This window comes from Dipodomys spectabilis, unplaced genomic scaffold (genome assembly GCF_019054845.1).
Source record: "Dipodomys spectabilis isolate Male_0828 unplaced genomic scaffold, ASM1905484v1 ptg000017l, whole genome shotgun sequence".
Classification (NCBI taxonomy): domain Eukaryota; kingdom Metazoa; phylum Chordata; class Mammalia; order Rodentia; family Heteromyidae; genus Dipodomys; species Dipodomys spectabilis.
In genome coordinates, this window is record NW_024870694.1 from 6198988 (window position 1) to 6225486 (window position 26499).

The 26499-nt window shown below is 41.1% G+C and overlaps 1 protein-coding gene across 3 annotated transcripts in view; it reads right to left on the bottom strand.

Annotated features, from left to right (window-relative positions):
- The window catches only part of Ildr1 (immunoglobulin like domain containing receptor 1), a 34889-nt gene extending 20485 nt beyond the window's left edge, over positions 1-14404 (bottom strand). For 2 of the 3 annotated variants that reach the window (XM_042670072.1, XM_042670068.1), the window contains exon 1: positions 14210-14404. In XM_042670072.1, the coding sequence (XP_042526006.1) occupies positions 14210-14264 (55 nt within the window). In that variant the 5' untranslated portion in view covers positions 14265-14404. Of the gene's footprint in view, positions 1-13168; positions 13234-14209 lie in introns of those variants that run through there. The other variant, XM_042670069.1, reaches the window with a different exon arrangement.
- Between the last annotated feature and the right edge of the window lie 12095 nt (positions 14405-26499).

Here is a 26499-nt window from a genome sequence, read left to right on the forward strand (position 1 = left end):
GACCAAAAAAATGAGTCAAATCCACACCTGCCCTCTTGTTTGTCTCTAGTTGGTTGTTCATAAGCAGGCCTGAGTTCCTACTGGTTAGGGCATGGGTAGAGAGGAGTCTTAACACCCTGGGAGAGGACAGGGTAAAGGCAGTAAGGATGACTACCAAGAACTTACAATCCATTAACACACCCAACAATTGTCCAACAACAATAAATACACAGCCAGTACACCCTACAACAATAAAAGTCTTGTGTTGGGGCTCTGAGTGTTACTCAGTGACAGAGTGCTTGCTTAGCATGCCTAAGACCCTTGGTTTAAGGAGAAAAAAAAAAGAGAAAAAAGAACTAAAAATTGTCTTATTAAAAAACATGTTAAGGGGCTGAGAAGGTGGCTCAGTGGTAGAGCTCTTGCCTTGTATGCATAAGGCCCTGGGTTCGATTCCTCAGCACTACATAAGCAGAAAAAAAAGCCGGAAGTGGTGCTATGGCTCAAGTGGTAGCATGCTAGCCTTGAGCTGAAGAGCTGAGGGACAGCGCCCAGGCCCAGAGTTCAGGCCCCACGACCGGACCCCCCCAAAAAAACAAACAAACATGTTAATACATGTTTGATTCTCTTTTTCCTCTGTCACATCTCTTCTTAAAATGGTTTCTCAATTAGATGGTGACAAACTACATCAAGATGAACTTGAAGAATTGCAGGCTTCAAATTTTCAGATGAAGGCTATTCACTTGGTAGTGAAGTCTGTACAAATATTCCCAAATCTGATAATCCAAGAGATGTGAAACATTCCTGGTCTTGAGCACCTTGGATAAGAGACACTCTGCACATACTAACCTCACCAGTTCCGTATAAAAAGGTAGCATGACAAATCACTCCTGGTATTTATCAGAATGCTTTGCATATAGACTACTGAGTTAGTGTCTGGGTCTCTTTCCCTTTTTGGCTTGTTATGAGAACCAAGGAGAAAGGGATTCAAGCTGGAGCTTTCTTTGCTAGCTTGACATCAATGGAGTGGAGCCACATTCATTTTGGCTGAGTCCTTCCTTAAAGAGCAACATGGTGAGCCTAGCTAGATGACCAAAGCCACGTGATTCTGATCCTATCTTCACTTCTGCTCATAGCCTTCATAAGACTCTGATGCATATAATAGGTGCTTTCATAAATTTTGTTTTGCCTTGGTGCCAGCACTGGGGCTTGAATTCAGGGCCCTGGTACAATCCATTAGCTCTTTTGCTCAAGGCTGGCACTCTACTGTTTGAGCCTCAGCTCTACTTCTGGCTTCTTGGTAATTAATTGGAGGTAGCATCCCACAGGCTTTTCTTCCTGGACTGGCCTCAAACCACAATCCTCAGATTTCAACCTCCTGAGCTGCTAGCATTTTAAGCATGAACTTCCAGGGTCCAGCTTTCATAAATTCCTTTGCATTCCATGGAGACAGCAGAATGCTGCTCAGGACCTGCTCTGGTCCCCAGGAATAACTTGACCTGTCTCCAGAACTGGGGATGATGAACTTGCCACTAGGACAGATGTGTTGGGGAGAGACTCACTGGGCAGTTCAGGGGGAGAAGTGAGCAGGAAAACTGGAAAGAAGGAAGAGATTTAAGATAGACTGATTGCAAGGCTTAGACAGGACTCAGCCCACACAGGAGAAGTAGAGAGTGGCAGGAAAAGTTACTGTTTCAGGAAGAAGAGTAGTAGGCAAAACCCTTTATCTCAGCTGCAAGGGTAAATAAGGCAAGGTTGGAGGTAGAGTAGGAGGCAGGGCTGGAAGAGGTATATGTATCACACTTCATTGTCTACTTCCAGATATGTATAATTGCTGAAGGATTTTTCTGAAGAACAATAGGGTGAAAGTGGTGCTTTCAGGATGGTAAGGGGCCTCATCATTTTCAGAATAAACCTTCAGGAAATGTCCACTGTCTTAATCAGCTGTGGAACCCTCCAAACTTAGGCCAAAACTGGTACCTCAAACCTTACTTACATGGATTACTTTACAATCTGATTTTGTTTCAATTCATGCTCCTCCCTCATCCCGCTCTTACCTATTATTCAGAACTGACCTGAAATAGTCTCTGGAGCATTCATAGATCAAGGCTAAAGCTGAACGAAAGAGGCAGCTATAGATAAGATTTTTAGACAATGAAACAAGTGTCATTGCCAATAGCAGCTCATTTTATTCAGTGACACTGAAAACCCACTGGCTTTGGGTCTATACAAAACCTCATGTTCACACAGCACCTTCAAGTATTTTCTTTCCCATACTAAAAGTGATCCTGGGAGGAAATAAAGCTGCACCTTTTCATATACAGACAACTAGAGACTTGGAAAAGTTAAACTTGTCTGGGGTCATTCTTATCCTTAGGTCAGTCAAGGCTCTGTCCCTGAACAGGGCTTCTACTGTTTTGCCTAGCTATTCCTTAAGTAAACGAAGAGAACTGGGACTGGGAAGGTGGCTCAGTGGTAGAGTGCTTGCCTTGCATGCATGAGGCCCTGAGTTCGATTCCCCAGTACCACATAAGCAGAAAAAAGCCAGAAGTGGTGCTGTGGTTCAAGTGGTAGGGCATTAGCCTTGAAGAGCTGAGGGACAGCTCTCAGGCCCAGAGTTCAAGCCCCATGACTGACCAAAAAATAAAAAAAAGAGAACTGGTATTTATGAGTTTACAAATAACTGGAGCTTGGGGCCAGGCTTCACAGCAATATTAAATATATAACTGGTGACTAATAGTGTACATGTTCTTTATTTCATAGAAGTGTAATTTGGTATGAGCAGTTTATTCCAAGACTATAATCAACATTACTAAGTGCATATGGGAGGAAAAAGGATGTGTTTCCTGAGGTTCAGAGAAAGAAATTTGATTGGAGTCAGAAGATACTCTGGGCTAGCTTTGAAGATGGCTGCATCTGACCCTGTTGAGGGAGGGAATGGGAATAAGGGGAAATCATTTTCATTAGCAAACACACACTCCGCTTTCATCTTTGCCAATGTCAGTGCTGGCTTTGCTGCCTGGGGACTTTTTTTATTCTTTCTGTTACTTTATCCTTTAGTGAATTTCAAGGTTTAAAATGTGCTAGGTGTTCCCATGTTCTGAGCATGCTGAGCTCACTGGTTCCCACTCCCTCTGCCAACCCCACTGCATCCTGCACAGATCACACCTCCCCCTCTATCCTGAGAGAAGCACACACAGTTAATGAGGAAGAATTCCACAAGAGGCATTAACTACCCAGTATGCATTTCTCCCTTCTCATTATTGGTGTCAGCCGGCCCTCAGATTCAGTCTACTGTGTAGTAGGTGACACAAGTTCTTTACCTCTAATCCTCTCAAAACATCTTAAGTAGGGATCATCTCTGCTTGCAAATATAGATAAAAGTTCAGAGGGAATAAGACAAGCCCCCATGAGCTCACCAACACATGCTTAATAAGTATCAGCATCAGGATTTGAACTCTGACATCACAACACACTATTTCCCAAGTGGGCAAGGAATTCAGACACTACATGGGAGAAAGGGAGTAGCAAGAACTCCATCTTGGGCTGGGAAGGTGGCTCAGTGGTAGAGTGCTTGCCTTGCGTGCATGAGGCCCTGGGTACCATTCCACATAAGCATGGTAGGATGCTAGCCTTGAGCTGAAGAGCTGAGGGACAGCACTCAGGCCCAGAGTTCAGCCCTATGACAAAAAAAAAAAGAAAAAAAAAGAAAAAAAACCCACCTCAAAGGCAAAATGTCTCATCTTTAACCTCTCAATACAAGTATTCCCAAAGAGAATTCACAGTACTCAGTGGTAGGATTTGAAGAACAGAGCCCAAACCAGCAGAATCTGGTGATATGAGCAAACTCAGAAAGGAAATGCCCTGATTACAGCTGCCTTGATGCATCTTCACTCTTTCAAACTCAGCACAAAAAGTTTCTAAATTCTCGAATTCCCTTCATCCCATGCCATTATCTTCTCTCCCAGTGTATTTCCATCTACTTTTCAAGATGTCTCTAGCATTTTCTCTTGAAAACTTTATATCTGGGGCCTGATTCTCTCTATCCTGATTCTGCCTCTTCTCCCCAAGTTAAGGACCTGGTAAGTTATTTCCAAACTATAATATATCCTTATATGCAAAACTGAGATGATGATAATGCCAGCCTTTTAGGGTTAGATTGAGGATTATAAAAAGTCCTTGTTTGGAGCTGGGTGCTGGTGGCTCACCCCTGTTATTCCTTCTACTCAGGGGGGCTAAGAGCTGAGGATCATGGTTTGAAGCCAGCTTGAGTGGGAAAGTCCATAAGATTCTTGTCTCCAATAAACTATTCAGAAAAAGCTAGAAGTGGCTCTGTGGCTCAAGTAGTAGAGTGCTAGCCTTGAGCAAAAGAAGCTCAGGGACAGCACCCACGCTCAGAGTTTAAGCCTCAAGACTGGCAAAATATAAAAATTCCCTTTTTAGCAAACAGCCCGATACACCGTAGACATTCAAAAAACATTAACCAAATCATTTTACTCATTTTGTCTAAATTGGGAGTTTGGGAATCAACTGAGATCTGCATGTAAACAGAGAAGCATTTTGAAAGAATTAAAGTGATACTCCCCTCTAAGCAGATATGACAGTCTTCTCTTTATGAAACAAGTTTTTAGAGTAAAAGCTTTGCAGCTTTGTATCCCAGCAGGCCTTTAAGAGAGAAAGGGAAGGAGAACTATCAAGTAAAGGGAGAGGAAACCCTGCAGATAAGCCATTAGAGTTCATGGGAGGAAAGATGAAGAAGAGAATTCTCGTTTCTCACCATCAGGAACTTTTTGAAACTATGCTACTGTGCCAAGTGGGGATTTCCATCCTTCAGTAAAGCAGAAGCATCATAATCCACCAACTAAATACCATATATTCCTGAAGCCAGGCATCACTTAATATACTTCTCTAGTCAGTCTGTCTCTCTTGCATAGTCTCAGCTTGGGCAAGATGTTATTATTTCTAGAAAATATTATCCATATAGTAAAAGGATGTAGGCACCTTTTTAAAATTAAGAATTGTTTTTGGGGGACTCTAAACAGTTATCCCTTCCATCCCTTATAAAGAGTTCTGCATCAGAGGGAGTATGCTATAATTTGTATAAGTACCACGTGCTAACCGATTGCGCCACTGGAGCTCCAGTATGCTATAATTTGTATCTACCATGTTCCCTAAAGTCTCATTTAAGGCTTGGTCTGTAGCCAGTGACACTAGTGGGAGGTGGCTGAATCTTTAAAAGAGAGGTACCTAGTGGAGGTTTTAGGCTATGCCTCAAAGAGAATTGTGGAAGCCTGGTGTTGATGGCTCAGGCCTATAACCTTAGCTATTCAGGAGGCTGAGATATGAGGATCATGGCTCAAAGCCAGCCAAGGCAAGAAAGTCTGTGAAACTCTTTTTACCAATCACCCATCAAAAAACCAGAAGTGGTGCTGTAGTTCAAAGTGGTAGAGTTCTAGCCTTGAACACAAAAGCTTAGGACAGTGCCCAGCCCTGAGTTCAAGCCCCATGACTGACAAAAACAAAACAAAACAAGACAACAAGAAGAGAATGTTAATCCCTTCCTCTCTTTCTTTGCTTCATGGCTACCATGAGGTGGGTTCCTTTGCTCTACCATGCACACTTGCCATGATTTTCTACCTTACCACAAACCCCAAAGCAACAGGGCCAACCAACCATATACTGATAGTTCCAAAATTGTGAGACAAAATAAACCTTTCTTTTTTCTAAGCTGATGATCTCAGGTATTCTGTTACAGTAACTCAAAGCGACTAACACAGGATGGTAGACAGGGATATAGGGCATGTCTTTTCTGGGGAACAGGGGGACCGAGGGCCCCACTGATGAGAGTTCTTAATTTCTGAGTGTTTTTCAAATATACAAGTACCTTGGCTCTAGGTACCTTGGCCTATCAGAGTTTATGTCGGTATAAGCTATCTCCTCCAGTGTATTTACCATCTGTGCTTGTTATATTTTCTTAGATAACAGTGCAAATATGAAAAGAATTAAGGGAGAAAGGGACTGGCAATGAGTAATGAGCAGGAAGGAAGGGATACAGAAGTGTGGGAGAGAAGAAATGGGGATAAGGAAAGCAAGGTAAGAGGGGGAGGAATTCCATCCAGGTATTGTGTATCTAATGAAGGTCTGCTGTGTGTCACTCTACAGTGCTAGGCTGGGAGAGGAAGAGCTGAGCACATGGCTTCCCCAGGGGTCAGTGATTTAGACTCAACACTGATGATGTCATCAGGTTTAGAACTGAGTGCTTTGTTATATACTACCTTATCCAATTTTTCAAATAAATAAATAAATAATACGACAGGAGGTAGAGATTTTGTTTTTTCCTCTCTTTTGCATCATGAAGAAAATCTTCGCAGAAACGAACTAACTTGTTCAAGGCTAACAGCTACCAAATATCAAGACCAGACTTAAACTCTTGTTGGGCACTGGTAGCTCACACCTGTAATCCTAGCTAGTCAGAGGCTGATGTCTGAATCCAGGATAGGCAGAAAAGTCTATGAGAATCTTAGCTCCAACTAACCACCAACAAGCGAAGTAGAGCTGTGGCTCAAGTGGTAGAGCACCAGCCTCTGAGAGAATGTGAGACCCAGAGTTTAAGCTCTGGTACCAAAACCAAAATCAAAACCTCCAGTTTCCTCGAGGCTAACTTGTCTTCTAGGTACCGTTTTCTAACTGGTTGAAATTTAACCCTTTGAGGAATAGTCATATAAAGGGACATTCATAAATTCATTTGAACCATTTCATATAAAAATACTTCCCCCCCTTTTTGTGTGTTCATTTAAAACAAATGAGGAACTTGAGGCAGAGAATGTTAAAAGAAAAGTGTAGGGAACTTTCTTCCAGGGGCTATTTGGCTATTTATAACATCATGATGGGCCACACAAAATCGTTAATACAGGAAGACATGCCACAGATACCCAACAAGAAGTATATGTGTCTGTCTCATGTACCAGATGATTCTGCAGGCCTTACATGGCTCACTGGCTGCACGTCCCCACTCCTGTGAGGTACCACTGTTAACAGTTGGTGCACATCTGTGCACATCTTTTCCTAATACTATTCTTTAAAATTAGTCATATTATGTACCTTGATTTGCAACATTGTTTTCTTCCATCTAATAACACTACTTTCTGTATCAGTATGTGCAAACATCGAATTTATTTAGCAGTTGGGTGAAAATATAATCCATAAATGAACTATAATTTCTCCTACATGTTCCTATTAACGAGTAGTTAGGTTTCTTCTGGATTTTCACTATTTCAAACAGTGCTGAATTGAATGGCAGATTTTTATTCTTTTACATAAGTATCTCTTCATATAATCTTATTCTCGTAAGGAAATCTTTTTCAAAGTGATCTGGCTGAGTCAAAGGGAATCAACCTTTCCTATGTAATAGATACTTCAAAAAAGAAATGTGTAGCCCCGTGAAAAGTACATAGCAGGCTCATGCTTCAACACAACCTTTCAAAAAGAGGAAAATTTCCATCTTCAAAATTTTTTTCTTGACAAGCTATTAGGTGAGAAAATGAAACATCACTCAGGTGGTTTGAATCTGACAATCCTTTGGTTACTAGGGAAGGGGTTAAAGACTTGTTTGAGGTGCAAATACTTGGAGTTTCCCAAACTTGATCATCCAGGTTGGTGACCCATGTCCCCCAGACTAATCTCAGAGCATATGCAAATTTGGGTCCCACCAGAATGCACACCAGAATGCAATCATTTTTGAGTACCTGACAGGTTCCAGGGGACAGGGTAACAATAGCAATTAAGAGAGACAAAGTCTCTGCACTGCTGGAACTTACCCTGTTGATTGAAGAGTTGACAATGAACAAGTAAACTCATAGACAAAATTAAGTCATAAATAAGTCCTACAAGTTTGGTCAGAAAGCACTACAACTTTGAATATTAGCTCCCATCACTGTGTACAATAAGGGAACAGACAGAGAGCTTAAGTTGCTTACTTTTTCTTTAGTTTGTGCAGGTACTAGGGGCTTAAACTCTGGTCATAAGTGCTGTCCCTGAACTTTTTGCTCAAGGCTAGAACTCTATCACTTTAGCCACAGCTCCACTTCCAGGTTTTGTTTTTGTTTTTTGGTCGTTAATTGGAGAGAAGAGTCTCAAGAACTTTCCTGCCTAGACTTGCTTTGAAACATGATTCTTGGATCTCAGCTACCTGAACAACTAGGAATACAGGCGGGAACCACCGACACCCAGATAATTGATTGTCTTAAATTCTAAATCAAGGGGAAAAATCGAAATCATTATCCTTCCACACAAATCTGGACCTCTTTCATGTCCCCAGTTTAGAGAACAGACAAGATCAAATGCTAGAAACCACCTTTTCCTTTCAGCAGATTGGGTTTATTTGTCTCCCATATATTTCTGAGATCTTTTTCTGTCTATCTCACAGCATCTTAGTATGAGCTACCCTCACTATGGCCTACATAGTGCCATAGCTTAACTAGTACTAGCACACAGTCCAGTCCCACTCTTTATGGATTCCAGCAGCTGTCCTTTGTCCTTAAGACAAACACAAGACCTCTCACCATGAGGCAGGATACCATACATAGGGATCTACTCACCATACTTTGTCTCCATCCTAGTCTGGGTGGCTTCCTCCACGCAGTCCACTGACAGTTCCCCCTATCTTTTATCCTCACTGGGCTTCTAGCCAGTGATATTGCTCATGCTATTCCTTTGGTTTAGCTCAGTCCTCAGCTCTGAACTCCAGCATTCTGTTTTCAGGGAGGACTTTCTGATTAATCAAAGCCCAGCTATTATAGGCTACGATGGTACCGTAAGCTATCTTCTGCCATCTATAACACAGGTGTAGCATATCCCCTTCCACAGCATCAAGGCTATGGCTGGTTTTATGTGAATAAGCAATGCCTTCCTTTATGTGTGCCCAGCATGCGTTAAGCATTTGCTGAGGAAAATAAGGAATCCAGGCACAACAGACTAAAAATTACTTGGGGCACATTTTAAGTACTCTAAAAAAAGTTCACAGAATAGCTATGGTATGGTCAAAAGTTAAGGAAGAACTGTGTGTCAGAGGGAAATGGAGCACATCAGATTTCTATGTCCATCAGTGGGGACAAGCTGCCTAAGTTAGTGAGGCCAAAAATTAATGACCCTTGGATTGCAAACAAAGAGCTTATAAGCTATGGGGGAGGTTCAAAAAGAGAGTTCAAGTGACAATGGGAAAGGTTAACCTGGCTAAGTTAACCTATCATCCTATAGGTAGAACATGGTTGAAAGTACACAGACAGGTAGCATGCCTAGAGGCAAGAAGATAGGTGTTTAAAGTAGGCCCAAGTGAGTTTTGTCCTCTAGAACAGATACTGGAGCTAAGCAGCAGATCGTGGAAAGTAACTGAGAAGGTGGTGTTAGGAAAGTATCAAAAGTGCTAACCTCTGACCCCATCTTATCTCAGTTAATCCTATTTGCAAACTAGATGATCTAAAGAACTGGGGAAAGGACACACATGTATGAATCTTCCTAATTACTAAATTTGCAATGGACTTCAGATAATTAAAAAAATGTTTGGCCAAAAGAAACTCAGGTATACAATACATGATTATATCTCATTGTATGGCATTATTATTATTATTATTGTGGCCAAATGTTTCCTAATGAACATTTAGTTAGACATTGGTGAGGAAGTTGACTAGTTTGTTTCTGTATATCAGGATTCAGTAAACCAAACCAACCTGCTCAGCTGTGTGAAATAAGGTAAAGAGCAATAGACCAAAAGTGAGGTTGCCAGCTTCTGGCTTTAGCTCTGAAACAAATTCCACCGTGCTAACCTGAGACACAGGACTTCTCTGAACTAGATTTTCTTATCTGTGAAAATGGCTGGGAGAAGAAGACAGGGTGGGAAAGATTTCTGCCTGTGATTAACAGGGAACTGGGAGTAACTGTAACCCCTCTGTATAGTATTTTTACAATTAAAAAATGTATTTAAAAAACAAAACAAAAACAGGGCACTGGGATTCGGGAAGATACTTCTGGAGCCCTCAAGAGGAGACATCCAGTGAGCAGTCTCCCATCCATCAGCCATTCTCCCTCATCCCAAGAGGCTTCAGTTCACTGTTGGTATCAGAGATCTTTGTAGGATTTCACCAAGTCTATAGCACAATCCATATCTCCACCTCTCCCATCAAGGGGAATTTACTGGCTTGCTATCTGCCACACTCTCTTTCTCATTTTTTTTTCTTTTTCTCTCTCTGAGGACTTTGTCCCTTAGGCGTCTGATTTATAAAATAAAAAAGATAGTACAAACTGATAGCTAATGGCCCTCTATAAGGAAACAAAACTCTATGATGTTAAGAAAAAATGTTCACCAAAACCCAAATGATACACATCTTTGTAGACTTTTGGGTAAAACTGTTCTCACTCCAAGAACAAACTCTGAGGTTGGATAAAAAAACAGCTAAAGTACAAGCCACTATTGCAAAGAGCTGTAAGTACTTTCTTTATAGTCTTATTTTAATATTTTGCATTTAGGAGCAAAAAACTCAGGTATCATTTGAGTGATAAAATTTATTTTTCTAAAGGAAAAATGTCTGAGAATTAAAGCAAAAAAAAATCAAATCAAAACAAAGCCAAAAACAAAAACCCAGACCAACACCCCACGTCTGACCACTCAGAGTTAGCGTGACTGTGGGAACATCATAAGCCTCCTTACCTCACCACCCTCTGTGGGGGTCCTAAGCCACATCACCCAGCAAGTACAAATCCGGCCACAATTTTACTACTGGTCTATGTTTTGTAATTGTGGGACTTGTATGCTAATCAGAGAAAGGGGCTGGGTCTTTTCTAAAATAAAAGAACAAAGTAACGGACTAAAATGAACACATGCAAGTGCAGGATTTTCCAACACATATGCTGCATTTTGTAGTGTCTCTTCAGAAAAATCAACGTACTAGACTTTTCTGTTGAGTAGTGTTAAAGTGGGGCTCATTTTCTAGGCATTTAAGCATCAAGAATATTTTATGTTAATTATCATCTTACTGGACAGGATAACACATTTCTTCTGGTGAGATTTTTGTTTCTATAAATAGATGTATAGACGCATACACGTCACTTGTAAATTGTATTTGTTACTGGATGTTGGGACAAAAATGGAAAAGTATTGCTTTGAGAAATACTGGGAGCAATAAAGGAAGTGTGATCTTACTTTGATCTTAAGATCTCTGTCTCTGTCTCTGTTGCTCTCTGTCTCTTTCTGTCTCTCTCTCTCTCTCTCTCTCTCTCTGGGAGTTTGGTTTAAAAATAAAGGAGATAGTGGAGGCAGTGAAGACGACTCATTTCCAGTATTTCCTAGGAGATGATTATTCCATTGATGCTGTGCTTGACTATAACTCTCCCAACAAGGTTGTCCTTGCTGATTATATGTGAGGTAGTAGTGGCAGGAAGAGATTTCTAAAGAATTTCACCTCTGTTCTAGATGAAAGGAGTTTAAACCATTCACCTAACATCAAGGTTACTAAGAGGCCGATTCTGAATTCTAACTTGATAGTCTAAATCTACAGTATCAACCAAAGGCCTACTGTCCCCAGCTTAGCACTATTAAGAGGTGACAGAATCGTAAAAAGGCAGAGCTCAATGGGTGGTTTTAGGTCATTGAGAGCTTTCCTCAAAGGGGCCCTTCTTGTTTCTGTCTATTCCTGGCTGGTATGGAGTCAGCAATGTTGTCTTCCATGCACTCCCACTATGACATGATGCCTTGCCACAGGTCCAAAATCAATACAACCCCAAACAACCATGAATTAAAATCTCTAAAACTGTGAGCCAAAGCCTCCTCCCACTTGTTTTTAAAGCTGATTGTCTCAGGTATTTTGTTACAGTAATGGAAAGCTGTTATCTTACTATGAGTTCACAATGTCTTAGTCACAGGGAAGGGAATAGGTAGTGCCTTTAAGGTTAGCTTTAAACAAGCCTACTTGGGTCTAAATCACCATGGCTGATATTAACTAAGCCTTCCCCCACTTTGTGTAAGTTCTATTTGAAGCATTCTAAGACACTCATTTAATTTATCCCCTTAAAACTTTTATGACACACACATTGCTATCATAGCTATTTACTGAATGCCTTAAACAGTTCAGTAAATTGTCTAGAACAACATTGTTTATCCAAGCCTACATTTAAAAGCTGGATGTAGTATTAGTTTTATTCCCACACATGTTCAAGTAAAGTATCTGCTAAAATAACCATTTCTGGGTTATAGATATAGCTCAGTGATCATATACACACCCAGAATGCTCCAAGACCAGGACTTAATCTTTACATCTCCCCTCTAAGTAATTTCAAATTTGGGGGGTAATAGTTAAATCTCAATTTCTCATCTACAAAATGAAGGTATATTTAGATGATCACCAAATAGTTTTTAGGTTTCAGTATTCTGGTTGTGCAATATGTCCTGGAGGCAGCTTTCCACAGCAAACATCACAATCTATATAATTTTCCTGTTTGGGGCTCCTAGCTGATACACAGAAGTCTCTGTGTATCACTATGGTTTCCCAAATCCCTTTCCAACTTGTTTTCTGTAATCATTGTATTTGGTTGTAATCATTGTATTTGAAAACGGCTTAGTATTCATATTTTTTCATAAAAATTAGGTAGCTTTTACCAACAGCATTATTATTTATACCCTAATGCACTTTTCATCTGTAAGGTTCTCTATTTATCCAGCTAGCCACTGTCTCTGAAATCCTAATTTAAAGGAAGTGGTACCGAAAGACAAATCTTTATTTAAAAAAACAACAACAAAAGTTCAGCTGCAGAAATCTCCATAGGTAGGAGAAAAGCTGATGTAAGGCTGTGGGATTTTTCTGAGTCAGCATTCGCAGTCTAAGCTGTTGATAGCTCTGGTTGAATTTGAAGTCTTTAAATTAAGAAAAAGTTTAGTCCATGTCCTTGTACATTGTGGATCTCCAACATCTAGTCTTGCTCAATTTAGAAAATTTATAATTTTCCCGCAGGAATTATTCAAAGCTGGAGTGCTCTTTGGCTGTACTAATTTTCTAGAATTCTTACTTTTAAAAAAAAGTCCGTACTGTCTCTCATTCTGAGCATTAAGTTCAAGTTATTCTAGAATCCTGCTTGAGTTTTGGTTACACTTAGAAATCCTCATCTCCCACCAAACTTAAAGAAAGGAAATTCTGTCTTTACTTACACATTACATCTGTTCACCCAGAAAACACACAAGACACAAATTGGTCTGTGGAGTAAACTCTGAGCTCATCTTCCATTGTCACCCTAGAGGGAAGAAGACAGAAGTTCCTAAAAGGGAGGAGGAGAGGCCAAAATGGAAAGAAACAGAGTGGAACTTCCAAGGGAACTTAAAAATTCTTGTTTGCAAAGTCACACGTGCACCTTCCATTTGAATAAAGCTGAGCAAATCTGCACATTCTGCCACCCAGTTGAGGCTTCCTACCTGGTTTCACTCATATACATATCCAAAGAGATACACAAAACCATGCTTTCCAAAACAGAGAGGTGGGGGAAGGGGTTCAAAGGTTGAAGGTGAGCTAATGAGCAAGGGGGTTAAAGTTAAGGGACTAGGTGGAAGAAAGTAGAAAATTGGCACTGAACTTAGCAAAGAGGCCTAGGTTGGGAGCTGTAAAATAGACTCCAAATGACGAGGAATCTATACCAGAACCTTCAGGCATGGTATCAATGCCACTAAATGAAAGAAATGCCCACTAAAGGCCAGTAAGTGTGTTGCCATATCCAGAACATGAAAACGGACTGGATATAAGAGGAAGAAGTGATCGGGACATTGAAGCATGGTTGGTTGCTCTTTTTGCTTCTGTCCATTCCGCTTTAGAAATAACTGCCTGTCTACAATGCTTGATAAGAAATGTACTCATTATCTTTGCCCATGTAATTGTAACCCCTCTGTACAGTATTTTCACAATAAAAAAAAAAAAAAAAAAAGAAAGAATTAACTGCCTGAAACCTGCGAAAGCGGCCCAGGGGCCCCGACTTTCCTTCCAGTTGCGCCTGGGTTTTGGAAAGGCCTGGGCTCATAGAAGAGGAAAACAACAGGTTCCCACAGGCCGAGCAACTCGATCCGAGCCCGGCCCTGCACCTGCGGGCTTGGGTATCACCTGAGCACCGCCCAGGCCTCCACGGCCCAGCGGGTGGCCAGCTCTGTCGGCCCGGCTCCCAGTCTCCCCCGGCTCAGGGTGGGTCGCGTTTTCCCACGGCTCACCTGCTGGGAGCCAGGTGAAGAGCAGCAGCCAAGGTGCGGGCGGCTCGGCGCCCATGCCGGCCCCTCTCCGGCCGCTTTCAGCTCAGGCGCTCCGGAGCGCCCAGTCTGCCTCCCTTAGCGGCCACCCCTGGGCGCACATCTCCGAAGAAGCCCCCCGAAGAGGTCCACGCTGGTCTCCCCGCAGGGACCTCCCGGCTCCGGCGCACCTGTCGCGCTCCCCGCGGCTCCGCCCCGCGCGCCCCCGAGCTGCGGGACGCGGCTTCCTGCTCCGCCCTCCCCTCCACCCCCTCCACCCCCCCAGCGGACCAGGGCACCTGTCCAACCTGCCACCGTCCCCGGCAGGCTGCCCGGAGATTCTCCACCCCCGGAAAAGCTAGCCTAGCCCCGCCGATCGATCGATCGCCAGGCCTGCTCCTGGACAGTTAGCAGTGACTTCCCAAGCTCATTTCTCCCCTCTCTTCCCCCTGGAACTCTCCCTCCCCCCTTCTCCTCTCTCTCTCTCTCTCTCTCTCTCTCTCTCTCTCTCTCTCTCTCTCTCTCTCTCGACAAAACTCAAAACTTTTAACCGTGTCTTTTCTGCATTGTATTTTTGCTCCCTCATCATGTGTTTAGAACACTTTATCCACCCCCACCCCCATGATGTTCACATGGAATATCGGTTCCGATTTGCTGGAAACCAGTGGTTTCTAACAAGTTGAGTGTAACTGTTAACTGACCACAATTTATAAAGTTAACAGATGCCCATTCTAGAAAACAAATGTGGTGGAAATTGAAAAACAAATAACATCCCGCCATTTTTGATGGTGGAATTACTTTATTCTTTCCTCCCAGCCTTCATTGCCACTAAGCAGTCCCCCCTCACAGCCCTTCCCCCCCCCCCCCACCTCAGCCCTCTGAAGCCTAAGGTTTTGACCTCTGACTTGACAAAACTCTGTAGGTCTCATGGTGCCTGAGTGCCAGGATGTAATGACACAAGTCTTTTAGCCTGGTGTTGGTGGCTCACACTTGGAATCCTAGTTACTCAGGAGACTGAAAATTCAGGATCTAGGTTCAAAGCCAGTCCCTACAACCACTCCCTCCCCCCATCTCTAATTAACCAGCAAAAAAGGCCCAAGTGAAGGTGTGTTTCTAGTGGTTGAGCTTCAGCCTTGAGTGACAATGCCAAACAAAAGTACCAGGGACTCTACCACTTCAACCACTTCTGGCTTTTTTGCTGGTTAATAGGCGATGAGTCTCACAAACTTTCCTGCTGGGGTTGGCTTTGTAACTGAAACAGCCACTCTGTGAAGTGAGGCAATACTATATTGAGCAGCACAAGTATAAACTATTTCTGTCATCACAGAAAATTCTATGGTGCTGTCCTAATGTTGGAAACATCTTGGGATATTTGGATATCGTGTAAGAATAAGGACATCAACCCGGAAGGAACTGGCCAAGGCATTCTTTTCTTCAAATCTAGTCAGCATTCATTGACGTTCCAATACAGCAGTACCCAGTAGGAGGATATTATTTTTTGATAATAACAGGTATCTGGTGAGGGCAGTTTCAGTTAGTCTTTGAACAAGAACTCTTATGTAAGAAATACAGCAACCAACCACAGCCATTACTCTGAAAACATTTACCAAAGAGAGAAATATAGACACCATGATTTCTTTCCATTTTGCAAGCCAATGTGTCATCATCTATCCCTGAGTTTTCAGTTAACTCCTTTGCCACAGTGGTGATTCCTTGTAAGGCCCTTGTGAAGGAGCCATCAGAGGCAGTATCTTTGGAGATAAAAGTACTTCTCCATGCCATCTTCCTTGGTGTTGTCTCTAGTGTAACTAACAAGACTCTGTTGATTATTCCACCTACATTTTTTACTTACAGTGGACCACCAGAATAGAATGGATTAAAAACTGGTTATTTGATTTCTGGCTTCAAGAGTGCAAAGGATGGCCAACTGAACCAAATCACAAGTTCTACTCGAGCAGGCTGGTAAGGTCCCCAGTAGTAGTCTCTTCCTCAATATCATCAAACATGTGCCCTGGTTGTGGGGACTGCTAACTATCTCCTCAAAGGATTGGCCCTCACTGCATTCAGACAAGTTTCAAAAAAAAAAAAAAATCAATTCTTCCTCCTACCTAGAGAGGCAAGCGGTATAGTTGGCTTTGGGAAGAGGCCAAAGAGTTTCATTTTTGTTGTTGTTACAGTTTGTTTTTAATGTGGGAAACAGCAATAACAGTTTCTTACACATTTCCCTAGATGGTGTCTTCCTGATAGGATCATGCACCCTATGTCCATGAAGTCTGACCTCTATTCCAGTGAGCTTCTGACTGAAGTTAAAACACTTGATTGGCTCCCTATTGTCTAGAGTTTGATGGTGTGGTTTTGCTGATGGTCAAAAAGCCCTTTATTCATCCCAGCTAGCTCTCTAACAAAACAGAAGTGCTAGGTCGTATCCTGGATGCAGCTTTGACTGCTTCACCTGCCTTACCTTGCTTTGCCTACCTTGCCCAAAAACATTCAAGGGAATTGGAATCATCAGTGTTACTCCTGAGGAAGAAAGGAAGAGAAATAAGTTGAGGAGAGCTTAGCTGAATCTTTAACAGTTTTTTTTAAAGTATATGAAACAGGGCTTGGAAGGTGGCTCAATGGTAAAGTGCTTGCCTTGCATGCATGATGCCCTGGGTTTGATTCCTCAGTACCACATACACAGAAAAGGCAGGAAGTGGCACTGTGGCTGAAGAGCTCAGGGACAGCATCCAGGCCTAGAGTTCAAGCCCATGACTGACTATATATATATATATATAATATATATATATATATATATATGAAACAAATATATTCAATATGCAAAATCAGTGAAGTGGTGTAAGATGGGTGGTACTTCACTGCATTCTTTTATGTACTATTGTGTATCTGTGACATAATTCACAATTAAAAAGATTTTTGTCAGTCATGGGGCTTGAACTCTGGGCCTGAACACTGTCCCTCAGCTCTTCAGCTCAAGGCTAGCACTCTACCACTTGAGCCACTGCGTCTGAGTGGTGTCAGTGTGGAATGTTCTTTGACATACTGTGCTACTGCCAGAGTCATTTTTGTTCTAGTGCACTTTAATTCCTAAACTGGGGAACTAGAAGAGGTAACCCTTTGGGATCTGTTATCTCTGGAATTCTATGATTCAAAGAGAAGGACCCAAGGTAGGAAGATGTGCAGTGGTTCCGTTGGCTGGAGGGAAACAAGGCAGAAGTGGAGTATCTTGAGAACAGTCTTCTAGGAACCCACTTGTTTTGAATAGAGATGGAGTCTGCCACCCACTCTGTCAAAGACCCCACATGAAACCAAGAAACTGTTCATGGCAGTTGCAAGCAGACCACCACCATTTTCTCAAAAGGACGGAAACCAGGGGCACAGTGGGGAAGGGAGGCACTACATTCTTGGGTGCTTATCATGTGGGTAGTAACTATCTCCCAAATTCTCATACATTTTAAAGATTTGACCCAGAGTGGAGGTATCAGAAGTGGTGGTACTCGAAGAAGTGAGCCCTAATGAGGGAGCATGGAGTCACTGAGAGCGTGCCCTCCGGGAGGATGTGGAGCCCCGCCTCTTCCTCTTCCTCTCTCAAACCAGGAGGTAAGTGATTTGCTCTGTCATATGCTCCTTTCATGATAGCTGTGCCACCACAAACCCAGAACAATCGGGCCAGTTAGTTCTGGGCTGAAATCTCCAATTATTGTGAGTCAAAATATTTCCTTTTTAAAAGTTTGCAGTATCTAGTATATGTCTGAGTCTAGCAGAAAAGGTCAGATAAGGTGATGTTAGGGAAATGAGCCCTAAGATATGTATTCAAATGTTTTTTTTTTCTTTCATGCGATTGTTTCTAACACATTTATAAGATTATTTCTTTGTTGCTTTGTATGTCCCTTCCCCACAGTATAACCCCTGCTTTCACTGTATTTGATGTCGGTATAATTTGTGGAGGGGAAGGGAAAAAACAAATCGTTTAAATAGGGATACAGGTGGACCCATTGCAACAATGAGATATACAAGTCGTTATGTCGAAAAATGAACTTTACAGCTTTGGGGGGGGGGGTAGCGGGGAAGATTGGGTGGGGGGGTGGGGAGAGGATGGGAAGGGATGGGAAGGGGAAACAAAGGAGGAGGCTACAATGCTTGATAAGAAATGTACTCATTATCTTGCCCATGTAAGTGTAACCCCTCTGTACAGTATTTTCACAATAAAAAACAGTTGACATTTATTCCATATATTTGTTTCAGTTATCAAATCATGCCTAGCAACTAGATCTGGAGCCACAGAGAATTAGTCTAATTCCTCAAGTTACAGCAATAAAGTCTGAGAGCATAGAGATTTCCTTCTTCATCTCTGACCACATGGAGTTTAAAGAAGAGAGAGAGATGGATTTGGAAACATGGCTCAGGTGGTACAGTGCTACCTGAGTAGGTAAGCTCAACGAGCAAGTTGAGGAATTGCAAAGCTCCTGATTCAAACCCCAGTATGAGAGAGAGAGAGAGAGAGACAGAGACAGAGACAGAGACAGAGAGACAGAGAGACAGAGACAGAGACAAAGATAGAGACAAAGACAGACACACACACACACAGAGAACACTAATAATATAGTGGAAGGTGCAATGTAGTATATACTTATAATCTCAGCTACTCAGAAAGCAGAGGTAGAAGGATCATGGTCTGAGGCTGACCTAGACAAAAGTATTCAACACTACTCAAAAACCTAACTAAAAGCAAAATGGTTCAAATGTTAGAAAGCTTGTTCAGCAAGTACAAGGCCGAGTTCAATCCCAACTATTTCAATAATAATGAGGAGGAGGAGAAGGAGGAGGAAGAGGAGGGGGAGGAGGAGCAGGAGCAGGAGGAGGAAGGGGAGGAAGGGGAGGAGGAAGAGGAGGAGGAGGAGGGGGAGGGGGAGGGGGAAGAGGAGGAGGCAGCAAAAGCAAATCACCCAGCCCATGCCATTCCTTTCTGTTATAGTTGTTGTTTTGTTTTAGTGCATGGGCACTGCCACTGAGGTTTTTTTTTTGCTCAAGGCTAGTGCTTTGCCATTTGAGCCACAACTCTACTCCTTGATGCTTTGGTCCATAATTGGAGATGTGTCTCAGGGACTTTTCTGCCCAGGCTGGCTTTGAACTGCAGTCCTTAGATCTCAGCCTCCTGAGTAGCTAGGATTTCAGCCACAGGTTCCTGGCTGGCCTTATCTCCCTGTGTTCTCTTTTTGACCAAAATGCAAGATATGACTAGTAGATACATTCTTTAATCACACCACTCACTAATACCAACCTTAGATTAGGTTGGTTCCTTTCCAGGATCTCTGTGCATTCAGTCCTAGGAACAAGAGGAATTCCCACCAACCCCCCCCCCCCCCCTCCCTCTTAGCCCCACTGGACACACAGACATTTCTTACTTTTCTGGCAAGGTTCAGATTTAGTTGAGCCTAAGTTCCTCTCTTAAGAAGAGATCCATGCATGCATGTTTCAATAAAGCTTGATAAGTCAGAATATCCAGTTCTTCTAGCCCACCTCACAAAGTATGATTCATTCTATGGGGAGACCCAGAATAGTATGCTTAAAAGGGAAAAAATTCCCAGGTCTTAGATGCAGCCAGAGTTGAGAAATCTGGTTAAAGAATACAGGGGTCTTGTGACTATAGTGGCTTCTCTGCAGATTTCAAAGGAAAGCCCAAAAGGCTAGGCGATATGTGGAAGGCTCAGGATTCCTGAAGTCAGTTCCTGAGAGGGCAATGCACGAACTTGTGAGCGTGAAGCCAAAGACACAACAGAGACCCAATTGGTGATGCTAGGAAAATGGAACTGATATGTTACCTTTTAACAGATAAGAAGAATACTGGAGTTAATTCCAGTACATTTCCCTCACCAAAGACAACATGGGAATTTTATTTGGGTAGTCCATACACATTCATATGGAAAGAAGTTTTCAGCTTAAATTTTTGAAGAAAATTGAGCATGCCCAGAAGTGCCTATGGAAAGCTTCAGGCAGTGAACAAAGCCAGTTCAAGAAAGAGGTTGTATAGACTCCACTAAGAAGATAGTACCTGCCTAAGTCTGTTGGAGCTCACGTCATAACACCACATTTCTCCAATAATGGACAAGGAGTTAGTGGACTTAATGTTTGGACTCTTGCATTTGCAGCTGAACACGATGGGTCTACATCTTGCTGAGTGCAAAGCCGAAAACAAGCACTGACAAAAAATAAAGACTGAAGAAACGTTTGTTACTTGTATCAGGTAAGGAGAGCAAGGGACTTATTGCCAAAGTAATGCTTTAAGGACCAGCATATTGCTGAGCTCCATTTCAGGTCATAGTTTAAGAAGGAAAGAGGAGGGCTGGGACGTTGGCTCAGTGGTAGACTTCTTGCCCAGCGGTTTGATTCCTCAGCACCACATAAACAGAAAAACGCCGGAAGTGGCGCTGTGGTTCAAGTGGTAGGGTGCTAACCTTGAGCTGAAGAGCTGAGGGACAGAGCCCAGACCCAGAGTTTAAAAAAAAAAAAGGGTGGGGGGGAAGAAGAAGCAGAGAAGCATAAGCTGGGGTTTGATGAGGTCAAGGGCAGAATGCTTATTTTCAAAAGGTTAAAATTGCAAACACAAATGCCCCAAGCATGCCCAGTGTTCTTTAAGAAGTTTTATCTGAAACAAAAGGGAAGATCCCTTTGAAGGTATGTTATAAGAGTGGCTCTCCTTAAGGTGTCTGTCTCAGCAGTTAACAAATTTCCCCCTTAAACATTTGATTCCTCATTTTTGAGGGATTTGGAAATGGAGGTCATTTTCATGAAAGTAATTATGGCTGGATGAGGACACTAAATCTTCCCAGGGAAGTGAAACCCCCTTGATACTACAAGAAGATGTGTCTTAAGATTACCAATCTGTTCCACCATAGCTTTAGTTCCTTTTTAATTGTTGCACTACAACGTTTGAAGTGTCATCTGAATATGGCATAAATTGCTAGTATATCTGTAAATCATTCTTAATGTGAGTAGTCCAAAAAGCACAGAATTAATTAAAGCCAAAGCACAGTTAAGCAAACAGACCAAGTAAATAATGAGACAAAAGAAATACTTATTGTTGTATCTTTTAATACATTGGCATGGAATGTGATTTTAGTCTTCTGATAAGACACAAAAACATAAGCATCCACAAGATTAAAGCTATGTAAATGAACAGACCATATAGGAGAATTTGTTTATTTTTTATTGTCAAGGTGATGGACAGAGGGGTTACAACTACATAAGTAAGGCAATAAGTACATTTCTTATCATATTTATTAACCCTTCCCTAATTTTTCTCCTACTTTTCCTCCCCTCCACCCCACCTGCCAAGTTGTACAGATCATTTCCAACATAATGTCTTGTATGTAGCACTGGTGCATTGGTTCCTCCCTTGTCCTTTTTCTCACTATTCTGTTGGTCCCCTTCCCTTCCCTAATTCAAATAAACGTATATACAATATCAGGGTACCAGAATCAAATACAGTGAAAACAGAGGATATACCATCGGGGGAAGAACATACACAGGAAACAAAAAAAATCACATAGCATATTAAAAACAACAACAACAAAGAAAAACCTCTTGTGTCCACGTCTTGGAGTTTGTTTCACTTAGCATCATCTTATATGGTCATATGAACATAGCTATTGAGCTATTCTATTCATCTGCTAAGATTATCCTAGACATACACTAATCATTGCCAATAAGAGAAAAAAGAGAAACCGTGGGATCTATATTTCTTTGGGTCTGGCTTACTTCACTTACTATGATTTTTTTCCAGGTCTTTCCATTTCATCTAGGAAAGTTTTTAAGAGTATTCTTTAAAAAAAAAACAAAACCAGCATTGAGGGAAGATATATGTACAACTAACCCTTTTAATCTTGCCAGATGATGGAGTCTCCATACTGCATGTAAGCTCCATTGCACACCTAGCATCTGGGAAGTCCTACCCACTATCTATTGTCACTTTAGATAGACCAAGGTAACTGAAACCTGGGAGTAATTTCTTTTGAAACTCCCTGTTATAACTTTTCTTGCCCTTCCTGTTCTACAAGAAAATGAATTTGAAGTTAGAGCCTTGGCTCAGTTGATACAGTGCTAGCCAATGACTAAAAGCATCAGGTACTGAGTTTAAGACCCAGATAAAAGAAAGAAAGGAAGAAAGAAAGGAAGAAAGAAAGAAAGAAGGAAAGAAAGAAAAAAAGAAAGAGAGAAAAAGAAAGAGAGAAAGAAAGAAAGAAGGAAAGAAGAAAGAAGAAAGAGAGAAAGAAAGAAAGAAAAGAGGGAGGGAGGGAGGGAGGGAGGGAGGAAAGAAGGAAAAGAAAATATTTTTATCTTCCTGGTAAAAGTCTCTGTGAAAACTAAGAGATAATTAAATCCTCCTGGCGTGGTTGGCATGGCTGTAAAATCTGTTGGCCAGTGCCCTCCAGGCAGCATGCCTTTGGTTTGTGTTGCCATTTCTAGTGGGGTTCCAAGTGGCCTCATTTGAATGTTAATTTTCTGGCAGTGTACACAAAGTTCTGTTCAGTTAGCTATGATTTCCTTTAACTTTGAGTCTTTATTATTCCAAGGAGCTAGTTGTACAATTTTTTCCCCAAAATAAGCTGAACTATGGGCGGATTTAATAATAATTCAGGCCAACTTTTTTGGAACCCAGACCTTTTCTTGTTGATTTGTCATCCATCTCCCCCTGAGACAGGAGATTCTGGACAGCCTGTTCTTTTTTGCTTTCACTATGTCTTCCTCCAAGTAGAAAGGAAGAACTTTTTGGTGAGATAGGTCACCTGCATAGTCTCCTCTTACTAATTCTAAGTCTCCCTTCCCCCTCTGATTTCCTTCAATGCACAACTGATACTTTCCTAGGACCATATACTACATGAAGTAGTTTAATGATCTTTTAATATTTAATTTCATTGTTGGTAGAATTAAGACTTCTCTCTTTTCAGATTGCACAATAAGAACAGGTCACCAAGAAGGCACATCTGAAATATACATGGTTAACATACAGAAGGACTGTGGGATCAAGACCAGCCTGGACTACGCTGTGAGATCATGTCTCAAAAAATATATAAAAGGAAAAATAAATGAAATCCCTAGTTTAGACAAGGTCACTCAATTTTTCCCAATAAAATAATATATTTAATTGCTTCTTTATGGATTTTTCTCATTAAAAATACATCTCAATGTATTTTTTATATTTTTTTGCATATAGAATTGCATGGATTAATGAGAATTATACTCTTAGTAATCTCACTTTGTAGTAGTCTTTTTTATAGAATTTAAGAAATTAAGAGCAAACTTGAGCTTATGTTTAGCGATTGATGACTTGATGTTTAGCAATTGATGATTTGTTTTTTAAATTTACTTAGAAATAACTCATGTCTCATTCTATCATGTAACTGTTAGACTTTAAATTACCTGACTTAGAAACTGATTTTATTTGTTTGACTAATTCATTTGATTTAGTAATTATTTCTAGATTTCCCATGAAAACCATTATTATCAGACCAGTTCTGAAAGCTGATGTACTTGAAACATAGAAAAAAAAAGAGAGAGAGAAACAATGAACGTTGTAACTTAAACATCTAACAGATAAATTGGCCAGCAGCCTAAGCCAAAGGTTTATTACAATTTAAAAGCCATCTTCACTTTTATTTCTCCAGCAAGTTTAAATTTTTTTTTGATTTTTTTATTGTGAAAATACTGTACAGAGGGGTTACAATTACCTGGGCAAGGTAATGAGTACATTTCTTATCAAGCATTGTTGCCTCCTCCTTTGTTTTCCCTTCCCATCCCTCCCCTCCCCCGGCCAAAGTTGCAAAGTTCATTTTTCAACATAACCACTTGAATGTCTCATTGTTGCAATGGGTCCACCTGTATCCCTATTTAAACGATTTGTTTTTGCCCTTCCCCTCCACAAATTATACCAACATCAAATACAATGAAAGCAGGGGTTATACCGTGGGGGAGGGTCATACAAAGCAACAAAGAAATCATCTTATAAATATGTTAAAACAATAGCAAGAAAGAAAAAAAGAACATTTGAAATTGTCAAAGATTTACTTGTCAGTGAACTAAAAAACAGAGCTAATTTAACATTACATTACATTATATTGAGTACTCATATGTAAGTCATTCAGCTATCATGTAAACAATTTACAAGGAAGCACACAGGCAGACATAACACAAACAATACATCCATGCACACAGGTGTGAAAAAAGCAGACAAGAAAGGAAGGTTTTACAACTTGCAAGTAGAATGATCACTTGTTGATTTTTAACATTGATCTGATTATTTCCTCTAGAGACTCAGGCAATACTTAATTAAATCTTTTCTTCCAAAGGCTTGACTCTTGGATAAAACTAGAGGCTTACATCTTAAAGACATAAACTTAACCTAAAAGCTTATGTAAAAGTTTTGTGAAGTTTGTTATGCAGATTTAAGTTAGCACCTTTCCCAGTTTAAGAGCTAATCATCAGAGAGGTGGATGTCATTACAAAGAAATTTTTCTTTTGCAGTGAGTTTAAAATGGCCAACTAATTAGGGGAGAGTGGGCACTAAGGAGAAAGAATTAGACAAATATGAAAATAGAACAGTGAAACAGGTTGAAATTGCATTAGGAAGGAGGTAGGAGGATAAATAAGAGTTATAGAAGGGAAGAAATTACATATACATGCAAGAAAATGTGACAATGAAATCCCTCCTTGTATCACTAATACATGCTAATCAAAAATAAAAATAGAATTAAAAAATAAAATGATCAACTAACATGTCAGTCATACTTTGGAGATCTATTTAGATGACTCCTGTTGATCTAACTTGTCTTCTAATCAGACATAGACTTCAATGGACAAAGAACACTTTTTATACCCATCTTAAATGAAAAAGTCTTTTCTCCTTGAATTATGAGATAGCTGCCAGGGTAGCTATCCCAACGAATATGAAAGCCCATACAATCAAGGGTGATCAAGGAGGTCTCCAGCCACATCACACAATAAAGGTCTACTGTGGGCTTTTCTATCTCAGATATCTATTGCAGGATATCCTTCTGGCACCCTTTGTTTTCTCTTCCTCCTCTTCTTCCTGTGATGGTCTTTGGTGAAGAGTTAAATCTCTGCTGACAAAAGAGAGAAATAGGCTCGCTTCTAGAATGGATATGACATGGACCATACCTAGGGGTTGGGAAAAAAATGGTTAGTCAAAATCAAACTTCAAAATTCTTTACCCAGGGAAATTTTTGTTTTGTTCCAGTCCTGGTGCCTGAATTCAGGGCCTGGGCATTGTTCCTAAGCTTTTCTGCTCAAGGTTAGCATTCTACCACTTAAGCCACAACTCTTGGTGTTCAATTGGAGATAAGAGCCTCATGGACTTTTCTACCTGGCTGTGAACTGTAATCCTCAGATCTCAGCCTCCAGAGGTAGCTAGGATTATGGGTGTCAACCATTATTGCCCAGCTCCCAAAGTTTTAACTTTGGTATTTTACAGCACTGAAAATGTAAACTTACCAAGTATGTAAACAAAACCAAACCACCAGAGAACTCCACCCTGCTCCATGCTCTACATTTCCTCTTGAAGTTCCATTACTTCGATGCAGATCTGCAGGATGGAAATGCCCAACCTCCCAAACATTAAATCACCAGAAACTAGGACAGAAGGTTGTTTCAAAACCTCAGATGTCACCTGAGGCTTTTTATGGTCAGCATCCCTAACTAGTCTCCTTCAAGATGGGAAGATGTTTAGCTGTAGATGATGGGAATGTGACCTGGAAAGATGTATCTTATCCCTTGCCCTTTGCTTTTTTTCTTCTCTGTTTCCTGACAGCCATGAGATGAACAATCTCGGTCACATGCTCTTGTCACCATGGTATTCTGCCTTGCTTTGGGCCCCAAACAATGGTTCCAGTTGATCTTAGACTCAAACCTCTGAAACTGGGTCAAAAGAAATCTTTCCTCCTTCAAATTATTACTCTTCACTATTTGTCACAGCAATAGAAAGCCTGACTAATATAATCTCTGATATCTACCTGTTGTGCTAAATATCCTTTTTTTTTTTTTCTCTTAGCAGCCCTTGCTCACTTAGAGTACATTGTGTCTAACTAAGTGCCCCATCTTGGACTGCACTGAAATGAGTTCCTTGAAGAACTGAATGTTCTTCTTTTTCTTTCTTCTTTTTTCTTTCTTTCTTACTTGTTTTCTTTCTTTCTTACTTGTTTTCTTTCTTTCTTTCCTTTTCTCCACTTTTGTACTACTCCACTTTTATATTACTCACATGT